Source organism: Mastomys coucha, unplaced genomic scaffold (genome assembly GCF_008632895.1).
Source record: "Mastomys coucha isolate ucsf_1 unplaced genomic scaffold, UCSF_Mcou_1 pScaffold4, whole genome shotgun sequence".
Classification (NCBI taxonomy): Eukaryota; Metazoa; Chordata; class Mammalia; order Rodentia; family Muridae; genus Mastomys; species Mastomys coucha.
Genome location: NW_022196910.1, coordinates 39,196,577 through 39,223,525, shown reverse-complemented (window position 1 = coordinate 39,223,525; position 26,949 = coordinate 39,196,577). Strand labels below are relative to the sequence as shown.

Genomic DNA, 26,949 nt, shown 5'->3' with positions numbered 1-26,949 from the left:
TTTGTGCGTCTGTGAACGAGAAAATGCACACACACTTATGGGTGCTCATAGAGCCCAAAAGATGGCATCAGATCCCCTACAGGTGGAGTCACAGAGGATTGTGAGCTACATGATGTGGGAGGAAGTTCTCTGGAGTAGTGGCGAACTCTCCTATTTGCTTAGTCATCTATCTAGCCAGAGGGGACATTATATCTAAATAATATTTAGAGGGTTAAAGATATATATATATATATTACATATATATGTATATATACATGAAAGTATATAATATATATATATATATATATATATATATATATATATATATATACACACACAAAGATACCAAGAGACAAGCTTTCTTGGCAACAATCTCTATTAAGGAACAACGTGTGAATGTTTTTGGAAAATAAATACTATGCTTAAGATTCAGGTGACTGGGATTTATCAATGATTCACCATACACACATGTCTCTGGTGTGTGTGTGTGTGTGTGTGTGTGTGTGTGTGTGTGTCTGTATGTCTGTGTGTGTGCGCGCGCATGTAATGTTTCTAGAAAGTATATATGTATACTTTCTTAAAAAATAAAAATTATAAATCAAAGTCTATAAAACTTGGAAGTATCACAAATACTGTTCTAACTGATGTCGAGGAAAATCATGCATGAGAATATAGAAGACACAGCATACCCTGAATGGCCTGCAGCACCAACTGATCATGTGCCTCCAGACTGACTGTATCTTCTTCCCCATGTTCTGCAAAGGCCGCTCTGCAAGTGAGAATAGACAGGCTAAGCTGTGCTTACCCACTCCAAATTCAACAATGCTCTCAACTGCTGTGGATGCATATAAGCTAGAGCAAGCCCCACCTCTGCCCATTGCTTTTGATTCCATGGAGAATTAAATCCAGAGCTATAAAAGAACCACAATCTTTGAAGATATTAATTTTCATAACTACTTTAATGTTTTTAAATACATAATTATAACTACCAATTTAAAAGCAGCTTTAGTTTGTAAAGTATAAACTATAAATAAGCTTTTAATGCCTTGAAGATGCACTAATAAAGATTTTCAGAGCTAGATTGTAGACTATGCTCCCTAATATATACACAATATATCAATTATTACCATTTAAATAATAATTACTGTCAAGAAACATTCAACAACAAGAATGTGCATTTCTATTATTTAAAATAGCCTTAATGCAATTTTTATTTCTTTTTTCACTATATATATATATATATATATATATATATATATGTCAATGAATGAATAGTATCACCATAGGGATCCTGGCTTTTTGTGCTATAAAAGATGTCACACCAACAATGTAGGAAACAGTTATGATGCTGAACTGATACTCTATCTTTTAAAGCTCCACTTTGATAATATTTTAAAAAATAAGAGGACAAATTAATAAATTATCTTGATTATAAAATAGAACAATTTTAAATTTTTAATTGTCATATCTTTTCCAAAGCATGAAGTTTGATTATAATACAGAACATAAAGTAGATATATACAGCTATTATTTGTAAACTATAAACCTTCTAAAGTGTGTAATGCCTTGCCATAGAAACTCCTTTTGAGATCCAAACTATGGTGTTATCACATACTTTCAAAATGACACATGCATTTGACTTACTTCAGAGAATTCAAAGCTACTTGATCAATATTTGTAATTCGAAGTCTAAGCAATGCATTTTCTTTTATGGTCTTTGGAAGGCTAGGATGATCACAGCTCAAAAATGTCAAAGTTGCACCCTGAGGAAATGAACAAAAAAAATGTCTTTAAGGCTAGAAAATATCCAAAAATAAAAAACAACTCATTCTGATTGAAGAGATTTGATTTTTATCATAGTTGCCTTGGTATGTTCTAAATGTGGCCAAAATATAGTAGATTTGAAGAATATTTAGGGACTACATCCAACTAATACTATAGAAAAATGAACAAATCCTCCCCCCCAAAAAACCCTACCACAGTACATGTCTATACAATAGTCATGTGACTAAAAGAGAATTCATATATTAGATAAGAAACACAGAACCTATGACATGAGTTCCGCTGAATTTGTGGTGATCTCTGTGATAGTCAGTTTAGTCAACATGACATAATGTTCAAAATTGCCTGGAAGAGGAGTCTCAGTGTGGGACTGTCTATATTAGGCTGACCTGTGAGCATGAAGGGGCGTTATTTTCATAACATTGAGTTGGAAAGACCCATCCACTGTGGGTGGCATCATTTCCTAGACAGGGGATCCTGGGATGTCTTACATTGAAGAAAGCATGTTGAGCCCTAACATTTGTGCATTATTGGTTCATCATTCTTTGCTCTTGTCTATGGATATGACATGACATGTTTCTTCAAGTTCCCATTGATGGTGACTTGACATCTGAAATTGCCACCCAAATAAGCCTTTTCTCCCTCTTTTTTCATGGTATTTTGTCACAGCAACAGAACAACAACAAAAAGAAACCCTAATACAATCCCCAAATTCAGGACAAGAGCTCTTGGTTCAAAGAAAGGTGATGCCTCAAGAGACTGGGAAACCTGGTAGATTGATCATGGTCTTTTGCCTCGTCTTTTGATGATAGACAACCCAAAACTACAAAACTGACTTTTAACCTAATTAGATCATCAAAGCATCAATGGCAAAGTTCCTATCAAAAATGGTTAGCCCAACCTTGAGAATTACTATTCTAATTTTAGAGTTGCCTCACATATGTGACCAATGTATGGACAAATGCAAACTCAATAAAAGAGAGAGAGAGAGAGGCTTCGTTCTTCCTACAGAGCACAAGGGAAGTGATTTCCCCTTCCTCCCTCTTGGAATAGTTACTTTAGAAAAATCAATAACTGTGATGTATGCAGGTTCTCATCCCTTTGAGATGGATATGGATTCTTTTCAAAATTATATATCTATTGTTAGCTTTGTGGGCAATGATGATAAACCATTCTAGGAAAGGTAAACTCCGAGGGAGACACAACCCTCAAAATATGCTGTGCATACAACCCTGCTGAGATAACCTTTCAAAATGTGTGGAATAAACGCAAAGTATCCCATATGTGGATGAAGCCTCCCTTCCCCCTTCCTTCCTTCTTGCCTCCTCTACCTCCCTTTCTCCATTCATGCCTGATCTGTACTTTCTTCCTCACTTTCCTGAGCTAAAGAAGGAAATGAGTTTCCACATTTGGTTCAAATGAGGACAGAAGGTAAGAGTAGATCAGCAACTATACTGAGTTGCAAGAGCAGTAGCTCGGAACTGATATTGACTGTCCCCTTCAATAGAAAGTAAGTGTGTAATCCTCAAATTACACAAAAGGAGGTGGAGCTCACTTTCTCTAGACATCAAGAGTCAAGTAGAAATGTCATAGGCGTAGATTATCTAACCTAAGATTGGGATGTGTAGCGTTCCCTCCTCCTTCATTCCTTCCTAGCTCAGTCATCACATCTCAGTGGCTGTCTCTCCTGAAGACCTGCCTTCTAACTACCTTTGTATCCACTGCCACTTGCTTCTCAGGACACCATGAGTTCTCTCCTAGGTTAATATCCACCCAATCCATGCCTTACGTGCCAGCCCTTCAAACCGTTCTACATATTGAATTTGGAGAGATTTTTCTGAATTACAAATCTGGTCATGCAGGGTTTGCAGCCCCTTAGGACAAACAACAATATGAACTAACTAGTACCCTCAGAGCTCCCAGGGACTCAACCACCAACCAAGGACTATGCATGGTGGGACTGATTTTTCTGGCAGCATGTGTATAGTAGAGGATTGCAAAGTCAATCATCAATGGGAGGAGAGGCCCTTGGCCCCATGAAGATTCTATGCCCCAGTGTAGGGGAATGCCAGGGCCAGTAAGTGGGAGAGGGTAGGGTGGCAAGCATGGGGGGGGGCAACAGGGGTTTATTCTTGTTGTTTTTGTGTGTTTGTTTGTTTGTTTGTTGGAGGGGAAACTGGGAAAGGAGAAACCATATGGCATGTAAATAAAGAAAATATCTAATATAAATAAATAAATAAATAAATAAATAAATAAATAAATAACCAAATCTGGTCATGCAGTCTCTCCACTTTCCTCACATTCTCTTTTCAGTGGTGTATTACACAATGCTCTTTGGTATAATGCTCCTTTTTTATTTAGTCGTGGGGAGTATAGGTATATGTGTGTGGAAGCCATCGGACATCCTCAGGTAGCATACCATACGTACTATCTATCCCTTTTTATTATAAGACCTGGTCTCTCTGTGGTCCAGAACTCACCAAGCAGACTAAGCTCTGTCCAGGCAATAAGCCTAAAATGACCTGTCCTTGTCACCCCCAGCACTGAGGTTACAAATTTGTGCTACCAAGTCCTGAATTTTTGACATGGGTTCTGGAATTTGATCCCAAGTCTCCCTGCTAGCAAGATTAAACTCTCTGCCAACTTAACTATGTTTCCAGCTCAAATCCATGTTTTTTATGTCTAGATTCCAAACAAACTGACCTACTTTCACATCTCCAGGTAATGTATGTACTTTCTTGCCTTTGTTCTTTATACATGTTCTCTACCTCGAAGCCTTTCCTGTACCCTTGCACTGTCCTTAATAACCCGAGGTGTCACTTTCTCCAGAAACTCTTGTAGCCCATAGAATTGAACCCACTGATCCAATCTGATTCCTAACCGATTCCCAATATGCTGCAATTGACAAGAAAAGAACAATTCTAATTTAGTTGGTATTCCATCTCCAATATTTAGAATGTGAACATATATAAGCATTACATGAATGATCAGCACAGAGAATGTTTCATCATATGTGATTTAAAAATTCAGTACTCCTGGGAAGGTCGAAGAGCAACAAGAAACAGGTTGTCAAAAGCGCAGCTCCAGAGGACAGTGCTACTCCACAGAGAAAATCATGTCGCTCCTTCTGTGGAGTATTACTCCCGGGGCTACTGAGGTAGCCACTTATGCAGAACAAGCCTTGAACAGAGAGCTACAACAGTAGCAAGAAACAAGCTTTCTTGGCAACAGTCTCCATTAAGGAACAACGTGTGAATGTTTATGGAAAATAAATGCCATGCTCAAGATTCAGGTGATTGGATCTGTGGCCTGACTCCACACCAGAGAGATGCACATAGTCTGGCACATGGTGTTAAGTGCCAGCACACACCTGAATTTACATTATAGTGCCAGGACACATACAAACTTATAGTATAGTGCCAACATACACACACACTTAAAACAGTATAATTCCAGTATATACACAAACTTATACTATAGTACCAGCACACACAAATTTACACTATAGTACCAGCACACACACAAACTTACACTATAGTATCAGCACACACACAAACTTACACTATAGTGACAGCACATTATTATTCCAGCATGCTCACACCCTTATAATACAGCACCAGTACACACACACACACACACACACACACACAAGTGCACATGCAAACACATGCACATACACACACACTCTTATAGTGTAATGCCAGCACACACACACTCTTATAGTGTAGTGCCAGCACACACATGCGTGCACACACACACTGTTATAGTATAATGCCAGCACACACACACACACACATGTGCACACACACACACTCTTATAGTGTAGTGCCAGCACACACACACACACGTGTACACACACACACACTGTTATAGTATAATGCCAGCACACACACACACACACATGTGCACACACACACACTCTTATAGTGTAGTGCCAGCACACACACACACACACACACATGCACACACACACTGCTATAGTGTAGTGCCAGCACACACACACACACGCACATGCACACACACACACTGTTATAGTGTAGTGCCAGCACACACACATACACACGTACACACACACACACACACACACACACGTGCACACACACACACTGTTATAGTGTAGTTCCAGCACACACACACACTGTTATAGTGTAGTGCCAGCACACACACATACACACACTTACAATATAGAAGTCACCAAGCTCATACTGCTTTCCTTTCCTTCGTCCGCACTGATGATGATAAGTGTCCTTTTTAATAAAAGGAAGCACACTTGTTCTAGAAGTTAAGCAACAAGAAAAATGAAGGCATTCTGTTCCTCTTAGAAGCAATTCCCTAAGGTTCTGACAGTATTTCAGAGCACACCTGTTTTTCCCGAACTTTCGATATTCATACACAGTTAGGGACTGGTTGTGGGTAAAGAAAAATCCAATCAGTTCCCTGCAGGCATCACGTCCATTTCTAGAAGAAAAAAAAAAAAAAGATGATGCCAATGATTTTGAAATACAGTGAGTTTTTTTTTAAAGCAAGTAATAAATTAAGATTGTACATCTCAAGTGGCAATACTGTAATCCCCTTGGGCATGTGCCAGTGAATAAGGCTCACCACAAATATAGGGGAAATAGGTTATGGCTTGCAGAAATCCCCAACTGAGTTAGATTTGGATAAAGAGAAAGCCATAAACTTAACAGTGGAGGGCATCCAGCTCTGTCACAGCTCTGTCACAGCTGGGGTAGCTAATCAACAGAGACTTAAGGTAAAGCAGAGGCCTTTACAAACTCTGGGCTTGCAAAGTTTATGAGATTGAGATAAAAAAATATTAAAACCCATCTTCTTTGTCATTGCTTTTATCAGTAATCTGTTAACTCAAACTATTAAAAGAATTAACCTTAAAAGAAGATTAGAAACTTCTATTAGTAATACACAACTTTATCCAATCTTTTCCAAAGACTTTTTTTTTTTTTTTTTTTTTTTTTTTTTTTTTTTTTTTTTTTTTTTTTTTTTTTTTTTTGGTTTTTTTTCGAGACAGGGTTTCTCTGTATAGCCCTGGCTGTCCTGGAACTCACTCTGGAGACCAGGCTGGCCTCGAACTCAGAAATCCGCCTGCCTCTGCCTCCCAAGTGCTGGGATTAAAGGCGTGCGCCACCACCGCCCGGCTCCAAAGACTTTTAAGATCAATTTTTAAATACTCTTAATTAAAATATTTGCAACACAGATTCCTATTTTATACAGAAATAATAATTATTGCTTAAATTTATACAATTCAAAAGTTCACATTTTTCAGTATTGGTATGATTTATCTAATCTTGACACTTCTATGAAAGAAAAGAATATATTATTATAATCACAGAAGTAAAAAAAAATTAATAAAGTGACAGTTACCTTGATAAGACCCTCCCTTCAAATTCTACTTTCTGAGAAAGGTCATTCTCTGTTAATGTGGAGTTGGTTCTTATCCTGTCAAAATACATTTTGTAAGTCTTTGTTTTAGAACAATTGCACTTGATTAAAAACAACAAATGCACCCAAGGGGCTATGGTAGTATTTTATTTGTTTTGTTTTGTTTTGTTTTGTTTTGGTTTTGGTTTTTTTCGAGACAGGGTTTCTCTCTGTAGCCCCGGCTGTCCTGGAACTCACTCTGTAGACCAGGCTGGCCTCGAACTCAGAAATCCGCCTGCCTCTGCCTCCCAAGTGCTAGGATTAAAGGCGTGCACCACCACCGCCTGGCATACGGTAGTATTTTAAATGTCATAGATTAAAGATAAGAAGTAAAATCCAGATTGTGAATAAAGGCACAAAAGACAAAGTACCCTGAGCCACACACAGTCTACACTACATCAGCCCTTCATGCCAGCACCTGTACTGACAAGGTGCTGTAAAGGTGCATCCTGAATGGAGTACAGCAGCTTTGGTTGCCAGGCTGGGCTGTCCACATAGACTTGCCTCCTCTGTCCTCTCCCCTTCTTCCTCTCTCTACTCCCTTCTCCTTCTATTTCCTGTCCTTTTCTATTATGCCCTTATTGTATAGTATATGCTGGCCTGACAAATGCTGAGATTGCAGACCTGAGCCTGTACATCTGCTCAAATGCCTTCTTCACAGCACAGCACTTAGTTTCTTAGTGCTTGTGATTATGACCAACAAAAGTGGTTTTGCCAGTAATCTCAACAGGAAAGATTCTTGCCCTTTGCAATTGGAGGATGGGCAGTGTTCCCTGCCTATGAACATTAAAGGGATATAGTCTGGAGCTGCAACATCATTGAGCCATAGGACCAAAACCAACATATGCCTACTTCCAAGCAGCTGGTTACACAGGAAAATAAATCCTGACACATTGAGCCCTATCAATCAGGTTTTCCATTAGAGGTAGCTGATGCTACTCCTTACTGAAACAATGGTGGGAAGAAGTGCTGAATGAACCAAGCTCTGTGTGTGTGTATGTGTGTGTGTGTATGTTTATATGTACGTGTGTGTGAGAGTATATATATGTATATATATATATACATATATATATATTCATATAGATAGCACTGCTGACTTTCTGAAGACTCCTAGCCCTAATAGTATTTAAAATATAAAGCAGAACTCAAATGCGCACACTCTGATACCCTCTTCTTAATGATGTCCTTTATCTTAAGAGACAAATTGTTGATGTATTATTACTGTTCATCCAGTTCTATGAAAATTGCAGGAATAATAAAATAGCAATGGTATAATAGTAAGCATGTGGGCCACAGTCACTGAGAACAGGTAAAATTTTCCCTCTGCAATGTCTAGGTCCTGCAGAAAGGAAGCTGGAGATAGGAAACAAAAGCCTGCTAACTCAGCAAGGGCCTGGGAACAGACAGGATCCATGGAGGCCCCATCCTCTCAGTTTAGTGCAACTCACTGGTACTATTGCAGTCACTGGACATTCACTGTGTTCCTGGGATGACTTTAAATGCTTGGGAAAGAACAGCAGCAATACCAACTACCACTTATTGAGGACTTTGTAGACACTGGTTACTATTAGTTCACTTCATTATGTGTGGACTTGTTTAATGCTTGCAATAAAGATGAAGGAAGCAAGATCATGGAAGTTAACTACAAGTTAAGTAGCTGCTTGCAACCATATGAGCACACGACATGTCTGGAAGACAGCCTTGCTCTAACCATTGTATTTTCTCATGTCTTAGTGGTGAGCGATGCTGGGGGGCTGACCCAGTTGCATCAAGGAGCCTGGTATCATCAGAATAAGACCCAAGGGAATCCATATTTATATTATGAAATGCAGAGTGCCACATTAAGTTCTAGGCATCCAGTAATACAAATGCTTCCCTATGTAAGTCCTGGACCAGTCCAAAAAGAATTAAGCACATTGAATACCACAGGTGAATTCTGTCATTCACAAAGTTGGTGGGAAAACATGGTTTCAGCACACAGCAATAATAGGATTAAGTGTTTGACACTAGAGTTATACAGACTAACTGCTTCTTTGTAATGAGGAGAAACAAGGGTGAAATGTGTGTCTGCAGGAAGCAGCCTCCAGAGGAAAGAGAAGAGAGAGAGTTACACTACACACCAATCTTCCTGCCAACTTATGAAGCCAGCGATCCTTCCTTCTCCTTTGGGGGAGAACAAAAGAGTGGACGGCATGAATCTTAAAATCCTAATCAAGAAACTCCATGGGATTTTTCTGAGCTGGATTGACTTTAAACAAGCTGCATGTATTTGTTATGAAGCAATACTAAGATGCAAGAAGCCAGAGAGATGAGACTGCAAAGCAGGGTTCAAATTATCTGTACAGTTATGACGATTTGACATACACTATAGGAAAATTCAAAATTCAGGTTGATAATTACTTTCAAGTAGGCTCATATTTACTAGAAGAAGATACAAAGGCACTAACAATGTAAGAATAGATTGGTTAAGTTGGTCGAACTTTGCATAAGGACATCTGGAAGAACAATGCATAAGTGAAAATTAGTCATCATTAGTTTCTAGTGAAATGCAAATTAAAACCACCAATATGCAACCAGTAGAAGAAACACAATGAAGAATCATAGGCAACATCAAGTGCCAGCAAAAGATGTCTAGCCATTGGACCACTCATCCTACCATGGGGGTTATTAATTGCCAGTGCCTTGTGGAGCTGAACACAGGCGAACTACACGGACCAGAGAGTCTAAATATTCACTCAATATAAAGGAGTATGTATGTTTACCAGAAGGTACACACAACAAAGTTCTCTGCAGTATAATTCATAAGTCAGCAGGCATGTTAAGTATCTGTGACTGGTAAGTTGACTTATATTTGTATAATGGAATAACAGAAAGTAAAGAGAAAAATTACTATAAATGACAACACGGATGGTACTCCTAAATATAATGTTGAGGAAAAGACATCAGACATACTTCATTGAGAGTCTTTATAAAGGTGTGGTTACCCTCCAGTGCTTCTAAAAGGATGTGGACTACTTAAGAGACAGGGCATGTGTAGAATGATGGTCTTTTTCCTTTGCAAATTAATTCTTCATGTAGTACATGAATCTGAGTTAGCCAGACAGGGTAGCATCCTCAGATACAGATGTCTAAGTTACTACATTACTCATCTTCATCTATGTTATCCAGAAAATAATTATGACTTCCCTTCTAAATTATAAATGTAAAAAAAATGGAATGCAAAGAAGGTAGAAGAAAAAAATGTAAGGAAAGAGCACTGAGATCTGAGATCCCAAAACTTTTACTTCTCTGTACACAGTTTTAAGGAGCTGCAAATTTATTCAGCAAAGTGTGGAAGTGTATTTTAACGATATATCATTAAGCTTCTCTTACTTTGTTTCATGCAGAGTTCGTCTCCTGACTCGAAGTGGTGCCCTCTCTGAGTCTGGAGGGACATGAGAACTCTCTTGGTTCTTGGTGTTTAAATCTTGTTCTGGATCGCTGATGACAGCCCTAAGCAGGAGGACACAAATTCTGATATCTAGCATTGACAAAATATGTGCTCACTATTGTCTAGCAGTTGGAAACTGTCAAGCACCAGGTGGCAATTTGTCCTGTTGTCATAATAATGTTTGTCATATATGAGTGTATTTAACTATTAAAAGTACTACCCATAAAAAGTGAATACAGCTATTCGTACTCTCATGCAACTAGAACATAAGAACACCTAGAAATTATGACTGGAAGTAAGAGCTTTATGTCTTTCTCTTAGCTCTCTTCAAATAGAGGTTTTGCTGACTTCTGATAACATAGAGCGGGAAGTTGGTAAATAAGACTTGTTCTAAATTGCTTTCTGATTCTATATAATCACTAACCAAAGACAACTTGGGGAGGAAATGGTTTATTTTATCTTACAGGTCATCTTTGAGGGAAGCCAAAGCAGGAGCTTGAAGCAAAGCCAAGAGGAAGGCTGTCTACTAGCTTTCTCCCAGGCTCCTGTTCTGCTACAACCCGGGACGCCTGCCTAACGATGGCACCGATCCCAGAAACTCAGGTCCTCTGACACTGATTAAAAATCAAGAAAATGCCTTCACAGACATGCCCATGGGCCAATCAGGTAGAGACAATTCTTCGATGGAGGTCCTCCTTCCTAGGTATGTCAAGTTGACAACCAGACTAGCCATCTCAAGAGCATAATGTGATAAGCACAGGAATGGAATATGGATGGGGAAGCATGAAGGAACTGGACATGATTTCTAGAAAGAAAAACTTAGGGGTCTGGATAGATGCCTCAGTCAATGAAGTGTTTGCATCACAAGCATGAAGAGCTGAGTTTAGATGGTTAGATGTGTCCAAAAGCTAGGCAACGTGGCATTCATCTGAACCTCGGGGCTGAAGGGGATGGAGACAAAAATAACCCTGAACATCACTGCCCAGCTAGCTGATCTACTCTGTGAGCTTCAGGTACAGTGATTGTTTCAAAAACCAAGATGAAGAACCATTGCCGAAGACACTCTTGCATCAACTTCTGGCCTCCACATGCACACATACTACACACACAAAAATGAAAGAAGTACATAAGGAGTCCATGGAAGCACTTGAACTGGTTCTTTTTTTCATATGTTTATTAAGGAACATTTTTAAAATTTAAATTAATTTTTTTACTTATTCACTTTACATATTGCCCCCTCCAAGTCACCCCTTCCAGTCACATCCCTTCCAGTCACACCCACCCCAGACATGCATGGTATGTATTCACTTATAAGTTGATAATAGCCATAATGTACAAGTACCAAGTTACACTCCACAAATCCAAAGATGCTAAACAAGAAGGAAGGCCCAAGCAAGGAAGCTTAAATCTCACTTAAAAGAGGAAATAAAATAATCATAGGAGGCACATGGAGGGAGGGAACCGAGAGGGAGAGGGGATGGGGTGGGGAATGAGGGGATTCAGAATCAGGCATGGGGAAGAACAGGAGAGACGGCTAGATGGCCATGAAAATTAATGGAAATCTACAATTGGTGGGGGTGAGGAGGTGAGGAGCATCTCCAGGATGAGACAGAGACCTGGGATAAAGAAGGCACCTAAGAATCAATAGGGGTGACCTTATCTGTGACTCACTACATTGGGGACATGGGGCCTGAAGAAGCCACCTGAACCCCACTGGAGCGATAGAGATCCCAACCCACCTAAAAAACTTTCAATCCAAAATGTATCCTGACTACAAGAAATGCAGGCACAGGGGATGGAGCAGAGACTGAGGGAATGGCCAATCAATAACCAGCCCAACTTGAGACTTATCCCATGGGCAAGTAGCAATCCCTAACACTATTAATTATAATGTCATGCTTGCAGACAGGAGCATGTTGTCCTCTGAGAGGCCCCACCCAGCAGCTGACTCAGACAGATATAGACACCCATAGCTAAACAGTGAGTGGAACTTGGGGTCTCTTATGCAAAAATAGGAGAAGGGATTGAGGGCCCTGAAGGGGATAGAAACTCTACAGGAAGACCAACAGAGTCAACTAACTTGGATCCTTCAGACTCTCAGTCTGAACCATCAACCAAAGAACATGCATGGGCTCAACCTAGGCCTCCTTGCACATTGAACTGATTCTTAAATCATGAGGAGAGATTAGCACTTGAAAAGGAGAAAGACTATCACAGGGAGACAACTCTTGTGTGAGGCCTCAGAGTGGGATAGTGCAGCAGAACTTGAAAACCTCAAGAATGTGGCTGGGGCTAGACAGATCTGTTCATTTCTTGTTTCTTCCAGTAACATCCAAGCTCCTTTCTAGCAGTTCAGTGCTAGGCTACAGTTTCATCAGCCATAAAAAAGATTATAATGTTCCCCTCCCCCCACTTCTCTCTTTCTCTCCCCCCCACCTCTCTCTCTCTCTCTCTCTCTCTCTCTCTCTCTCTCTCTCTCTCTCTCTCTCTCTCTCTCTCTCTCTCTCTCTCTCTCTCTCTCTGGTTTAAATGAGAATAGCCTCCATAAGTTCATGAATTTGAATGTTTGGTCCCCAGTTGGTGGAACTGTTTGGGAAGGACTAGGAAGTATGAAGGAGGCAAGTCACAGAAAGTGAGCTTTGAGGTTTCAAAAACTCACCCACTTCCAGTTATCTCTCTCTGCTTCTCATCTGGGGATAGATATGAAAACTTTCAGCTTCTGCTTCATTTCCATGCTTATCTGCACAACCCCAATAAATTTTTTTCTTATGTAAGTTCCCTTGGTCACAGTTATAATATAAATGATTAGGACATCACCTCACATTACTTTTGTGAGGATTAAATATTGACAGAAACAACAGACATACTATATATTTCACAGAGGAATTCAATAGTTGAGCCTATACTTCCCAGTTCCCCTTTTCTTACTTGTTACTCTTGAATGCAAATGTAGAAGAGGCATTGCAACGTATCAAGGCACTGCAATGGACTAGATAGAAGACAGCAAGGGCCTGTAACAGAGATACCAGATTTGGAAATACTAAGAGAACTAAGAAACTACTTGACTTTGAGGCCATTAGCCAGAAAGACCGCTATAGTATGAAAGGAAATTAGTCCATACAGGGGATGCAGGAGTGGAACTGTGGACTTGGTTTTTCATCACTATAGAATTATTTTGGCAGTAGCTCAGTAGGCTTTTCTATCTCCCTCCTCATCCACCTTGGAAACTGCAACTTAATCAAAATATAAACTTCTATTTACCCTTAAAATGTTTGCTTTCTTGGGCATTTTCTCCTCTGATGAGATCACAAATCTGAACAAATTTATCTATGCCCCAGTGTAGAAGAATGCCAGGGCCAGGAAGTGGGAGAGGGTGGGTTGGTGAGCAGGGGGAGGCGGGAGGGAACAGGGCTTTTTCCCCGGAGGGGAAACCAGGAAAGGAGATATCATTTGAAATGTAAATAAAGAAAATATCTAATAAAAAAAAAAGATGTGAGACCAATGAAGCCTTGCAAAACTAGCTTTGCAAACACACCATCACTGTCCATTGAGTCCTATTTCTACTCTTCCCAAACATTACCTGTCCTCCCATGGGTCTTGACTCAGCAAAACATCATGTGAGTCTTTCTTAGCAAAATACCACATGAGTCTGCTTCACATGACATATCCAGAAACTTCTACTTCACCTATTTACAACAGTTTTTAAATCATGATATACTTTAGGGGTAAAATAAATAAATAAATTAATTAATTAATTAACATGGTAAATACTAATGACATTTTAAAAGGCCATAGGGAATATTATTCTGTTTACCTCATATCACATATAATATCTGCACGTGTGTGTGTGTGTGTGTGTGTCTGTGTGTATGCTAATAAATTTATGCCATTTGGGGTAATAATGCTCCTCCAGAAGCCGTAGATTACTGAATGCAAATCCAAGTGCCCAGCATGGGAAGCTCCCTATTGAGCTGCTAGTGAAAAGAATTCAAAGACTCCCCAAACAATTTTGCCATGGCCTTTGGTTAACAAGCTAGACATTGGAAGTAGGATCATATTGCTGAAGATGCACCTTGGACAGGGTACTTGAAGGAAGCCAACAGAATCTTAGAACCCTCCTCCTGAGCACTAACTCTTAGAGGCTCAGAAGGAGTTACACAAGCTGCCAAGCGTGATAAATAGCCCTCTCAATTCCAGTGTCTGGAGACTGCAACAAGGATGAGACAGTGTGACAGTGGCATTTGTTGCCTGGAGTTAATGAACAGTTGTCTAACTGGACTCGATTCTCAATAGGAGGGAATTCATACCTGGCACTGTAAACCTAACCAGCTACCATGTGTGATGAGGTCATGGGCCCTAAAAGAAACCATTTTCCTCTACGCCCTCTGCATCAGCTTCTGCCTCCAGATTCCTGCCCTATTTGAGTTCCTGTCCTGACTTCCTTCAGTGATAAAAAGCAATGTAGAAGTGTAAGCCAAAAAACCAAAAACAAAAACAAAAAACAAACAAACAAAAAAACCCTTTCCACTCCAACTTGCTTTGGTCATTTAGTTTCATAACTCCAATAATACTCCTAACTAGTACTGTGTCAAAGGCAAGCTGCATCATGTGACTTCCACATAAGAATATGAGGTGAAATTAGTGCACAGTGGCATAGATTTCTAGGGGAAAAGCCATCTAAAGAGAAGAGAAAATACTGCAAAGGATAGCAGCACCAGGCTGACCCGGCATGTTCTAGAAAAGTAGGAAGCTGATGCACATGGGAGCACAGGAAAGGGCACAGTGGAAAAGAGTAGAGTCCTACTGGGGAGCAGATCTAAGGTGGGATCCAACAGCAGGCAGCAGTGGTCCTGGTTTATCACACTTCTGATACATAGACGTGCTATGGCCTCCCTTAGATGGAATGGACGTGTTGATGGTTCTGCTGTCCTTCAGTGAACTAAGCCGGGCAGATGTGAGTTGGTCAGAAATCTGCTGATCTAGGGTGCTCTTGGCTAAGTAGCCCTAGCGGCATTTGTAGAGGAATTTTTTTCTGGAAACTAGTAGGTGAACCAAGTGTCCTTTAGAGTTGGAAAAAGCCACAAAATACACCCAGAGCTGACATAATTTAATTTGTAACTTATCCAAGTAAGAAGCATGATTGGACAAGCCAAGTCAGGACAGCTACTCTAAAGACATGTGGGCAAAAACTACTTTTAGCTACTAAATTTTGACATTTCATATAACTGATACCTAAGCTTTACTGAATTTCCTGGGACTGAGATAGGGAATTGACAGATTATTTGATTGTCTTTCAATAGTTTCACTCTAGTGAGTGGGTTGATAATAAGCCAATGAGAGGTATAGAGACTCAATGAAACCCAGTAGGGACTAAAAGAAATTATCCAGAAGACAGGGAGAGGCAATAACAAGTAGGGGCAACAGGAAAAATAAATGTATTTTGCTAGAGCTGATTCTTTGCTGACAGAGTATATCTCGGAGTTGAAAGAAAGATATCAATCAAAGGAATCCCCAGGACTTGAGGACTAAATAGTTTCAAACCTGGAATTGCTGTGGAGGAAAATTAAAGCAGATTGGTCATGTGAGAAAATTTAGAATAGAAAAAAAAAAGAGAAATCAAAATCTTGAAGATTAAAGATGCATCGGAATACAGAACATGTTTGAAAGCAGGAAGCAAATAGGTAGGTGATATGGAATTCGTTTGTCACAGCTAATGACCGGAGAAAGTTGCTTTGGAAAGACGAAAGCTCTCAACTGAGACAGACACTGCTGAAGACCATGAAAATGAGAACTGAGAAGCCCCCTTAAGCTAGGGATGTGGTGCCAACACGTGTTTTGTGAACAGAAAGAGTCATGCTGCAGACACTGACTTTGAAGAACTTGCTGGCACTTACACAGCATATGGAAGGCCTCAAGCACCAACACAGGAAGGAAGCCAGGAGAATATGCGAGTCAAATGTGGACAGCCACTAAACTAAACATATTTTTCCTCAGTTACATGCCATGATATAGTTTATCACTTTATGGATTATTTTATACAGTTGCTGGGGGATTTATAGATTATCAACAATTAGTTTCGAATTGTTCAACTCTACACGAGTTACCTGGTACCACAGTGACCCTGTGAGATATTTCTTTCTAATGGAAAGATATGATGCTCGTCACCATTTGGAAACCATAGCAACTGACTCAACGAGGTCCTAGTTTTGACAAGATGTCTCACTAATCACCTCATATCATTTTGCATCTTTGAAACTCAAGTTTTCTACAGGTGCTATGACAAACAGCCAATATCATGTGAAAACCAAGAACAGAACAGAAAGTAACTCTGAAAGATTCTACAGTACCCAAAACAAGCATACATGTCATTAAAAAGCAATCTAGAAATCTATGAATGAATTTTTTAAAATGCTATCTTGTAATTTATATGTAATTCAAAAAATGTTCATTAAGTTGTCAGTAGAGAATTATTAAGTAGTTTAAATAAAAATGTTTCTTGAGATAATAAGAATTTTTAAGTGTGTGTGTGTATGCGTGCATCCAAACACACATGCCTGCCTACCTGTGAATACATGATCATGTGGGTTCATTTGTATGTATACATGTGAATGGACTCCAGAGGTCAACCTCTGGAGCCACCCCCATTGTCTTTTGATACAGGGTCTCTCATTGGCTAAGAGCTCACCAAGCAAGTAAGGCTAGCTGACAAGCAAGCCCCAAGTCTCCTCCCCAGCACTAAAATTACAAACACTTGCTACCATACCTGCCTTTTCACTTTGGTTCTGAGACTAAGCCAAGTCCTTCTGCTAACATGGCAAGCACTTCACAGACTGATCTCCCTAGCCTGAATTTTTAAGTATTTCTGTTCATCTCAAGTGTTTATTAAAAACAAAACTGACGGATAAGGGTGAGCAGAAAAGTTGGAAACTGCTGCCGGCTAAGCATTGTCTGACAGCATATATAAATGCTTTGTGTGAAGAAAATATTTAGTGGTCCCTTTGAGAATACTAGTGTGGTGGAAGTTAACTAGCACCCACCTGGATAAGTGGTCTATCATCATTTGCTCTGCGACAGTCTGTTTCTTCTTCTCTATAGCCACAGTATCCTGAGAAAATAAAATTATAAAACAATTCCATTAACCATAAGGCAGAACACTTAAATGCACATCATAAAATATACTGTTTCCAATTTTCTCCCTAAATATAGATGACTACTGTTAATATATCAGATTCCAATGATTAAATCTTCCACTGCCATTCCCTAAAAGTTAATGCACTTAAATTTCTGTAGGCATCAGGACATATGTCCAACAAGGTGCCTTGCATTTCATGGACCAAAGAAGGAAAACATGGTGGCCCTTTTCTCTACATACCCCCTGGAAATGCGTCCTGGAAACCCCACCTTCATTATTAGGGATTAAAGGTATGTACTAAGGCGTGTCTGCATTCCAGCCAGATCACACAGACCTAGAAGGTCTTTGGATGTGATTCCTTGCCCAAGCAGCCATGTTGCTAGATTAAAATTCCTCTACAGAGAGTAAACATCTTCATGGCTTAGCAAATAAACAAGAACAAAACTGCCAACAGCTTACCACATCTGATTTCCTCACACTGCTCCGTCTATGACAAGGGCTGTCTGCATAACCTTGCTGTAAGAGGGCTTTCCTATCCAAAGTCATGAGGTCATCCAGACTGGCTCCTTCCACCTAGTCACACAACAGGATGAAGCCAATAAGCAGATCGTCAGGACGTGTTCACGTTATCTGCTTTTAACAAAAACCCAGGAAGAGACCAAGTATCTCAAAGGCTGTTTGAGAATTGAGAGTACAAGCCTGTTTTAGGAGGCAGACCGTTCTTTGTTCAGATAAGTGACCTTTCTGGGTCTGGGTCTCATGTTAGTCACAAACTGGGAATAACAGTAGCCACTGCATCAGAAGATGATAAACAGGATGGCATATTCTTAATGCTTATAAAAATGACCTGATATATAGTAAAATTAAGTAAAAGACAGAAATGGTCGTAATTACCACTGTACATATTGAGTCCTCAAAGTCTCAATAAATGTGGATATGTCCTGTCGGGCGTTAGAGGACATCCTGTGTGGTATGAAGTCCTAAGAGGAATGTGTGTTGTTGACATGGGCAGGACCTTGTCAAACACTGATACCTCAGTCCCAGGCTAGGCTCAGGAAAATAGCAAATCCTGCCCTCCTAATCCAAGTGTAAATATCAATAATGTGTGCAGAAAATGCCCATCATAGATTTCTCCCTCCAGATGATTACAGCCTGAAGACCACTGCTCTACAGAGATGGCTTGGTTGATTACCTAAACCCGCCTTCTGGTTCAACAGAATGGGATAACCCTGGCTCCTTGTTTATCTGAACAAATGATCCTGCCTCCCTTTTCAACTCTATGAAATAAGCAGGCTGAGCTTCTGGGGTGGTGAGTCTTTGCCATTGAGAGCCCAGCTTTTCTGTGTGTGTCCATGTGTTTACCTTTCTTCATTCCCTCGCTGTCCCAGTCAGGTCTGGCCCTGGATCCATGGATGGGGCAAGGTCTAGTCTATATTCAGAAGTACTAAAGGATTCTTTGGGATTTCAAAAAGGTAAACATCAAAATTTTCTATAAATATGAAATATATAATCCCTTACCTTACAAAACACTCTAATAGCAACTAGTCAGGAGCATGCCAGATTTCAAGAGTGCCTTCTCTGGGATTTCTGCTCACTGTCCATCTTTCTTGGAAGGTCACACTGTTGTCAACTTCTTCCCTGACTTCATGACCTTTCACTGTTCCATGAAATACTATTGCATATTGCTTATGATTTATTGTCTGCATCTACTAACATGAGATCTGTTCCATCAGGACAGAAACTTCATGATTGCTGTGGCCCCATGCCTGATAATGACTATTTCTCAAAGAAAGGCATGGAGGAGAATGCTTTACAGTTTGATTTACTTACCTGATAATATTTAATTTTTTTCTAAAAAAAAAAATTTATTTAAATGAACACCAAGAAAATGCCTAGCTAATGCTGAAGTAAATTAAAGAAGTAAGCTTTTAAAATATGCTAAGGTAGCATTATGTCTGAGTTGAAAAAAATCATTTTTAACCAGGTGTGGTGGTCCACATCTTTAATCCCAGCACTCAGAAGGCATAAGCAGGGGCATCTCAGAGTTCAAAGCCAGCCTGTTCTACAGAGTGAATTCCAGGACACTAAAGAGTACACAGTAAGACCCTGTCTTGAAACAAACAGACTCACTTTGTTTTGAACTTTCCAGAAAAGTCGAGTGGTGAGTTTTCCATTCCATACACCAAGTTAAGCCACCCACCTCTGAAGCGCGCATAGTCTTTTCCTACTTCTTGCTTATATGGCAAACTGCTCCAATCAAAAGGTTTAGAGTTATTTTGTAATTTAATACTCTTAAACTGACAAACAGAAGATGTACATACTTAGGGTATAAAATGTGATAACTTGTTATGTGTTTGTTGTGTGATAATTACAACAGTAAGGTCAATCCACACCTGACAGTGTAGTGAGTACTTAAAATTTCCTCATAGAATTCCAAAATACACAATATTAAGAACTGCAGTCACCATGCACTTATTAACATTAGTTCCCCAGAACGTACTCTTCTGATAAACAGCACCCTTGGAACCCTTGGAGAATATCTCCCTCTATCCCCAAGCCCCCTCTCTGGGAACAATGTGTGACTGACAGGTCCCATCTTTCTGTATGTGGATTAGCCAATTCCTACAGATGACATCACCCTAAATATTCAACCACGTCCAGTCACTCTGATCTTCTCTGTCTCTCAAGTGTACAACAAATCTATTATCAACTTGGCCCACCTTCATACTCTAGCCAGAAGCCAGTCCAATGAGACTGCTTCTCAACTAGGTCTGTTATAGCCATCTGAGTAAGAGCCCTCCTCTGTACTTGGTGCTCACATTATATTGCTGGTCTCCTTAAAGGTTGTCCTGATTCTAGTTGTGCCCATAATAAAGACCTACTCAAACAAAATAAAGCGGACTACCTCAGAGAAAGAGACAGAAGCCCTCACATGGACTATGGGGCCTCTACGGTCTGCCTCCCTGTAACTGAACAGTCACTTCCTATCTGGTCCATCTCGCCCTCCTCCTCTGCTAACCACACTACAGTCTTACACCATAGTTTTCAAATGCTTCATGACCAATCCTACTCCACAGCACTGAAGCCTTGCTTCTGACTGCTTGTCTCTCATCCTTTTCAGGTGAAAGCTGAAATGATATCTTATTGGAAAGGTCTCCCTGACGACCATGGATCACTACGGCATGCCTATAGCTCTGCCTGTCTCTGTCTCCTGTTCACAGCGTCTCTCACCATCTGCCATATAAAACTGACAGACTGGGTTAACAGACCCATTGGTGGTTTTTCTTACCAGCTCCATCCATTAGGATGGGAGTTCTCCAAGTAGAGATACTATTATCTGTTTCATTCGTTAACTTGTGTCCAGTGCCTGAATGGGAGCCTAGTACATGAGCACTAGTCAAGTATTTAATAAGCTTATAGAAAAATAAGCAATGATGGTCATTTACAAAGTGAAAGATGTCTTGTGTTTTTATAGAAGTTGATATGTATGTATGTGTGTATATATATATATATATATACACATACACACACACATATATATATACACATGTAAATATATTAATATACACACCCATATATATACATACATATACATACACACATATATATATAATTACAACTAAGTATAATTAGGAATTAATAGCACCTTCCTAAAAGGAATTTTAATAAATTTCGTGTTTTATTTAAAGATGTTTCCTTACCCATACACATACATATATATTCTTATTTAAGTTTAAATTTTAAGTTTCTGTGATGGTTAATTTTCATTGTCAGCCTGGTAGAATCTAGAATCACCATGGAAACAGACATCTGGATGTAGCTCTAAGTGTGTGCTCCACAGGGATGCACAGAGCAGGAAGACCCACCATCAAGATGGGCGGCACCATCCTAAGGACTAGCGTTCAGAGCCAAATAACAGGGAGAAGCCGGGAGCATTCGCCTCTCTCCACAGTGTGCGCACCTGCCTGGACTGAGCGCGCCCAAACTCTGAGCCAAAGTGAATCTTTCCTTCCTTCCTTGAGTTACCTTTGTCGAGTTTTTTTTGCCACAGAAATGAACAAAGTAACCAATGCAATTAGTGAAACAACAGGAGAAAGAGAGACTCGTGACCTTTTTTACAATACGTAGAAGGAAAACTCAACAAAGGCAATTAGCAAGCAGAATCAAGAAGATGGGCTTAATTTACTGTTTCAGTTGATTGCATGTCTCCTGGCATCAGTCAGAATAGTCAGCAGCTGCAGCCAGTCATGTGACCCTGGCTCCCATGTATAAGAAGTTAACTTGACCAAATCAGTAGGGAATCGATCCCCATTATTCCTCCGTGCTAGAGCGAGGCTCCCATTCTGACACTAGATTCATCTCTTTCCAGAGAGGGATGGTTAGATGCTAGTTTAACAACTGTCCCTTTTACATAGTGTTTTGAGTCTCGATGTATGAGGTAGTTCATCAAGTGGTTTATATAGAAAATCATGGAGACTTGGAGTGTATTGCCGGGGAGGGGTTCACATTCACATGTGCCCATTCAGATGTGGAGGCCAGAGGTCAACCTTGGGTGGCATTGCTCAGGAGTGGTCTAACCTGTTTCTTTTTTTTCCCCCTATTAATTTATTTTTTATTCGATTTACATCCAGTTGCAAGCAGTCTATCAATGAACTGTATCCTCAGTACCCACTACACTTACTGTGATGGTTTGTATATACCTAGTCCAGAGAGGGGCACTGTTAGAAGATGTGGCCCTGCTGGAGTAGTTGTGGCCTTGTTGGAGTAGGTGTATCACTATGGGCATGGGCTTTAAGACCCTCATCCTAGCAGCCTTGAAGGGAGTCTTCCACTAGCAGGTTTCCATGAAGTGTAGAACTCTCAGCTCCTTCTGCACCATGCCTGCCTAAAATAAACTATAAACTAATAAAGCCCAAATAAACTATAGTTTGTGACAACTACATGAAAAATATATATGTATATATATGCACATATATACATTTATATATGCTACACACACATACATTTATATATGCTACCACTATCAATTAAATGGAAAGGACTAAACACACATGTGAGGATGGGAATAAAATTTTCTACGTGAGAAATCCTGACAATGGTGCTTTGGTTTTGTCATGAAAAGTACACTACTTGATGTAAGTAAACTGTTTTAAATAGCTCTGGCTTATTGAAATAAATGTTCAACATTATACTCTCTATAACTAACAGTAAAAACAACATTTCTAAGATGTGCACTGTTCACTTTGAAGTTCGTTCGTCCCCCGGAGGCTCGTCTGTTACCTTCTCGGTTGCCTCTGGCCTGCTTGCTGCCTTTGGCTTCTCCGCACTCCTCTGAACGTACTGTTTGTAACCATCCTTCATTTCACTTGCATACTGCTGGTACTTTAGCTTGTATTTGCCTGTTGGCGCTGGCAAATCCTCAGGTACTACATCCTGTTCCTAAGGGTAAAACAAAGTATGCTGTTGGTCAGGAAATAACATTTTTTAAAAAGACATAGTATTTTTCTTGGTGACATTCCCATGCTTACCATTTAATCTTAGCACTTAACTCTAAAAAGGCCACGATAGTCTGTGTTCCGAACAGAGGAGACATTAAAATATTAGGCTAACGTGAATAAATAAGCTAATTGATTATTTAATGGAAAGCAAACCAAAAAACATTTAGCTTAAATGAGCATTGATCAGAGCAGATAGGATTGAGCAGAGTGAGCCAGGCATAGTGGCACACATCTTTTAATCCCAGCACTCAGGAGGCAGAGGCTAGTGGATCTCTGTGAGTTTGAAGCCACCCTGGTGGACTACTCAGGGAAACTGAATATATATATATATATATATATATATATATATATATATATGTATATATATGCACATATATATATTCAAAATATATTATATTTTATATATTTTATTTTATATATTTTATATATTATATAAAATTAATGCAATATATTATAAAAAATAAAGAATTAATCAGAATGGACACTTGACCTCAGTATAGTCCTTTATTCCTTTCGCTGCTGAAGGTCTACTGCTGAAGTAACTTGAAAGAATTAAGATCAAGATATTTTTCTCTTAGATATTTTATGTAGATTGTTTCTTTTCTGACCAAAACAGTCCTAGGAATTAGCAGCTGATATTGCTAAGAAGCATTGCCACTTCTAGAATATTACTGTTTTACCCCCTAGTATTTTGTGGTTCCCTGTCAAATTTCTGTGGTAGCAAGAGATAACAGAGCCAGTGGATTTAGATAGGCACAGATACTGCAAAAAGAAAATATAAATACCAGTCCAGCCCTTGAAGGGTTCTGAGGAGATTCAAGTATAACAGAAGAGAAGGCAGAGCCAAACGTAAAACAATAACCATTGTAAAATACAAACTAAGGTGGTATATTTACTATTATTATTGATTAAGTTTGATTAGTTCCCTACTTCTTAGTATTCTAAGTCTGAACTAATTTCTAGGAAATCAATCTCCCATCACTCACGTTATGTTCTCATATTTTACAGTTTTTAAAAAATTCCCGGAATCCGTACTCAGACACATTTTTGTAACTTGTCAATTTTACAAGTATTTAGAATGTCATTTAGAGAGGCAGGCAGATTTCTGAGTTCGAGGCCAGCCTGGTCTACAGAGTGAGTTCCAGGACACCCAGGGCTATACAGAGAGACCCTGTCTTGAAAAAAAGAAAAGAAAAAAAGAATCTTTAGAATGTCATTTAGTATTTGAAAAACTGTTTCATCAGTACTGCTGTTGGAAATTTTTATATGTGACTTATGTAAACTGAGGACAGCTGATTAATTGGGAAAAAGGATGTAAGCTAAGAACAGCTCTCATGGTATGTACCGTAACACTGAAATACACACTGACCACTTCATGTAGATGATGCTGAATATATGGCCTTTGACATGGCACAGCCCACCCCAGAGCAGGCTGTGACCGTGGTGGGTTAAGACGAACATGGACTGTACCACGTGGTGCTTGTGAAAAATTATCCTAAAAGGTGAAATGGAAGAAGGATCAGTACATGCTGATAGGGGCAGCCGCAGCCAAAGATTTATGATATTAGACATAAAGTTTAACATTACCTCCTCGTCAGAGTCAACAAGGCTTCCCAGATCAAGTGGTGGGACCCTAAAAAAAAAATCTAGGCATCTCATAAAATTTTTAGTAAGTCTGTAATAACAGAAAAATCATTATCAAATATTTTATCTGTACAAAGTAACAATTAAGCTAATGTTATGTTGGCTGCCGCTGCCTAGTTTTTAACAAATATTCACTAACTTTTCATATTAGCTATTAAATATAGTCATTATTAATAGAGAATGATAAGATAAAAAATAATGATAACTTTTAAAAGGATACAAAATTATGATGAAATACATCATATTCATACAAAGATGAGAATAAGGAGGTGCCTCAATGAACAAGGCATTTGCTGGGAAGCTCTGTAGTTCAGACCCCTGGAACCCACGTAAAAGCTGGATAGGAGGGCCCCCTGCTTGTCATCAGCCCCAGGAGGACAGCAACAGATCCCTGGAGGCACAGATGCACACCACACACATACACAGACACACAAGAAAAGGATGAAGGCAATATGTTCTCAAATCCATCACCCTAATGGCTTTCCTGCTCTGCTGTTGTACTTGCCCTATAATACCTACCATCCTGTTGAAGTGAGCACGTGGCAGCTTAGTAAGATCTATATCTGAATCACACCATAACTGCACATTTCTCTCCAACTCTGTTCCCTTGAGATTGGACTGTCAACATCGAAATCAGCAAATACTGCGAATCAGGATTTGATTTACTGTTTATTGTGTTGAGTTCTGAGACTTAAGCAGTGGAGGGGGAAATATCAATACTGCAAATAAAACTTAAATATACCATATATGGAACTGTCAGGTAGTGGGCAGCAAAGGGAATGCTCAGCAATATGATTTTAAGCATTCAAAATTGGTTTCACCAAGAAGCCACTCATAAAATTTTGCAGCAAATAAATTTATCAAGCAGCATTCATACTGGAACTAGTTCATCACTGTGGCCATAGGCTGGTTATAAATATTCAGGGAAAAACAAACAAAGCGCTCGGTGGGTACAAATAGGCTAAATAAGCTTTGTAATGATTTAAATATTTTATTAGCTGGGTAAATTTCTTACTAATATAATTTACCTAACAAACACTTTGATCAATTTAGCATGCACTTAATTTTTATAATGAGCAACTAAAGATGTAGTAAATAGCCAGGCAGCGGTGGCACACGCCTTTAATCCCAGCACTTGGGAGGCAGAGGCAGGTGGATTTCTGAGTTGGAGGCCAGCCTGGTCTACAGAGTGAGTTCCAGGACAGCCAGGGCTACACAGAGAAACCCTGTCTTGAAAAACCAAAAAAAAAAAAAAAAAGGTAGCACATTTCACATCAATTGTAAAGCATATTTTAGCACACAACTGGAACACGCCATGCTCTTCTTCTTGACACACACACCCCTTGCTATATTCTCCCTACTGTGTGTTCAGTACCTAAGCATAACATTTTACTTAAACATAATTTATATTTTATGTCTTGCTGAAGGTATCAGTATCCATCATGGAGCAACATATGAAATGATTAGCTTTGCTTATTTTTAGTCCACAGAAAGTATCCGTGTGGTGTGGATCAGCCTGGCAAATTGCTGCTTTTAGTTTCTATGTCAAATACCAGGTACCAAAGTTAAATCAAGATCAGATCAACAATCTAAACAGTCCCATATCTGCTAAGGAAATAGAAACAGTCATTAATAGTCTCCCAACCAAAAAAAGCCCAGGACCAGATGGTTTTAGTGCAGAGTTTTATCAGACCTTCAAAGAAGACCTAATACCAATACTCCTCAAACTATTCCACAAAATAGAAACAGAAGGTACTCTACCCAATTCGTTCTATGAATCCACAACTACTCTTATACCTAAACCACACAAAGACCTAACAAACAAAGAAAACTTCAGGCCAATTTCCCGTATGAATATCGATGCGAAAATACTCAATAAAATTCCTGCAAATCGAATCCAAGAACACATCAAAATGATCATCCATCATGATCAAGTAGGCTTCATCCCAGGGATGCAGGGATGGATCAATATATGACAAGCCATCAACATAATTCACTATATAAACAAACTCAAAGAAAAAAAAACCATATGATCATCTCATTAGATG

The 26,949-nt window shown here is 39.4% G+C and overlaps 1 protein-coding gene across 5 annotated transcripts in view; it reads right to left on the bottom strand.

Moving 5' to 3' along the window:
• Caps2 (calcyphosine 2) overlaps positions 1-26,949 on the bottom strand; it is a 50,996-nt gene that overhangs the window by 13,860 nt on the left and 10,187 nt on the right. For 2 of the 5 annotated variants that reach the window (XM_031350073.1, XM_031350075.1), the window contains 11 exons: positions 24,845-24,932; positions 24,627-24,752; positions 23,040-23,198; positions 18,219-18,332; positions 17,665-17,732; positions 10,570-10,689; positions 7,141-7,215; positions 6,124-6,219; positions 5,943-6,036; positions 1,624-1,742; positions 669-748 (listed from right to left, as the gene is read on the bottom strand). In XM_031350073.1, the coding sequence (XP_031205933.1) occupies positions 669-748; positions 1,624-1,742; positions 5,943-6,036; positions 6,124-6,219; positions 7,141-7,215; positions 10,570-10,689; positions 17,665-17,732; positions 18,219-18,332; positions 23,040-23,198; positions 24,627-24,752; positions 24,845-24,932 (1,139 nt within the window). The remainder of the gene's footprint in view (positions 1-668; positions 749-1,623; positions 1,743-5,942; positions 6,037-6,123; positions 6,220-7,140; positions 7,216-10,569; positions 10,690-17,664; positions 17,733-18,218; positions 18,333-23,039; positions 23,199-24,626; positions 24,753-24,844; positions 24,933-26,949) is intronic. The other 3 variants (XM_031350076.1, XM_031350078.1, XM_031350077.1) reach the window with 2 other exon arrangements.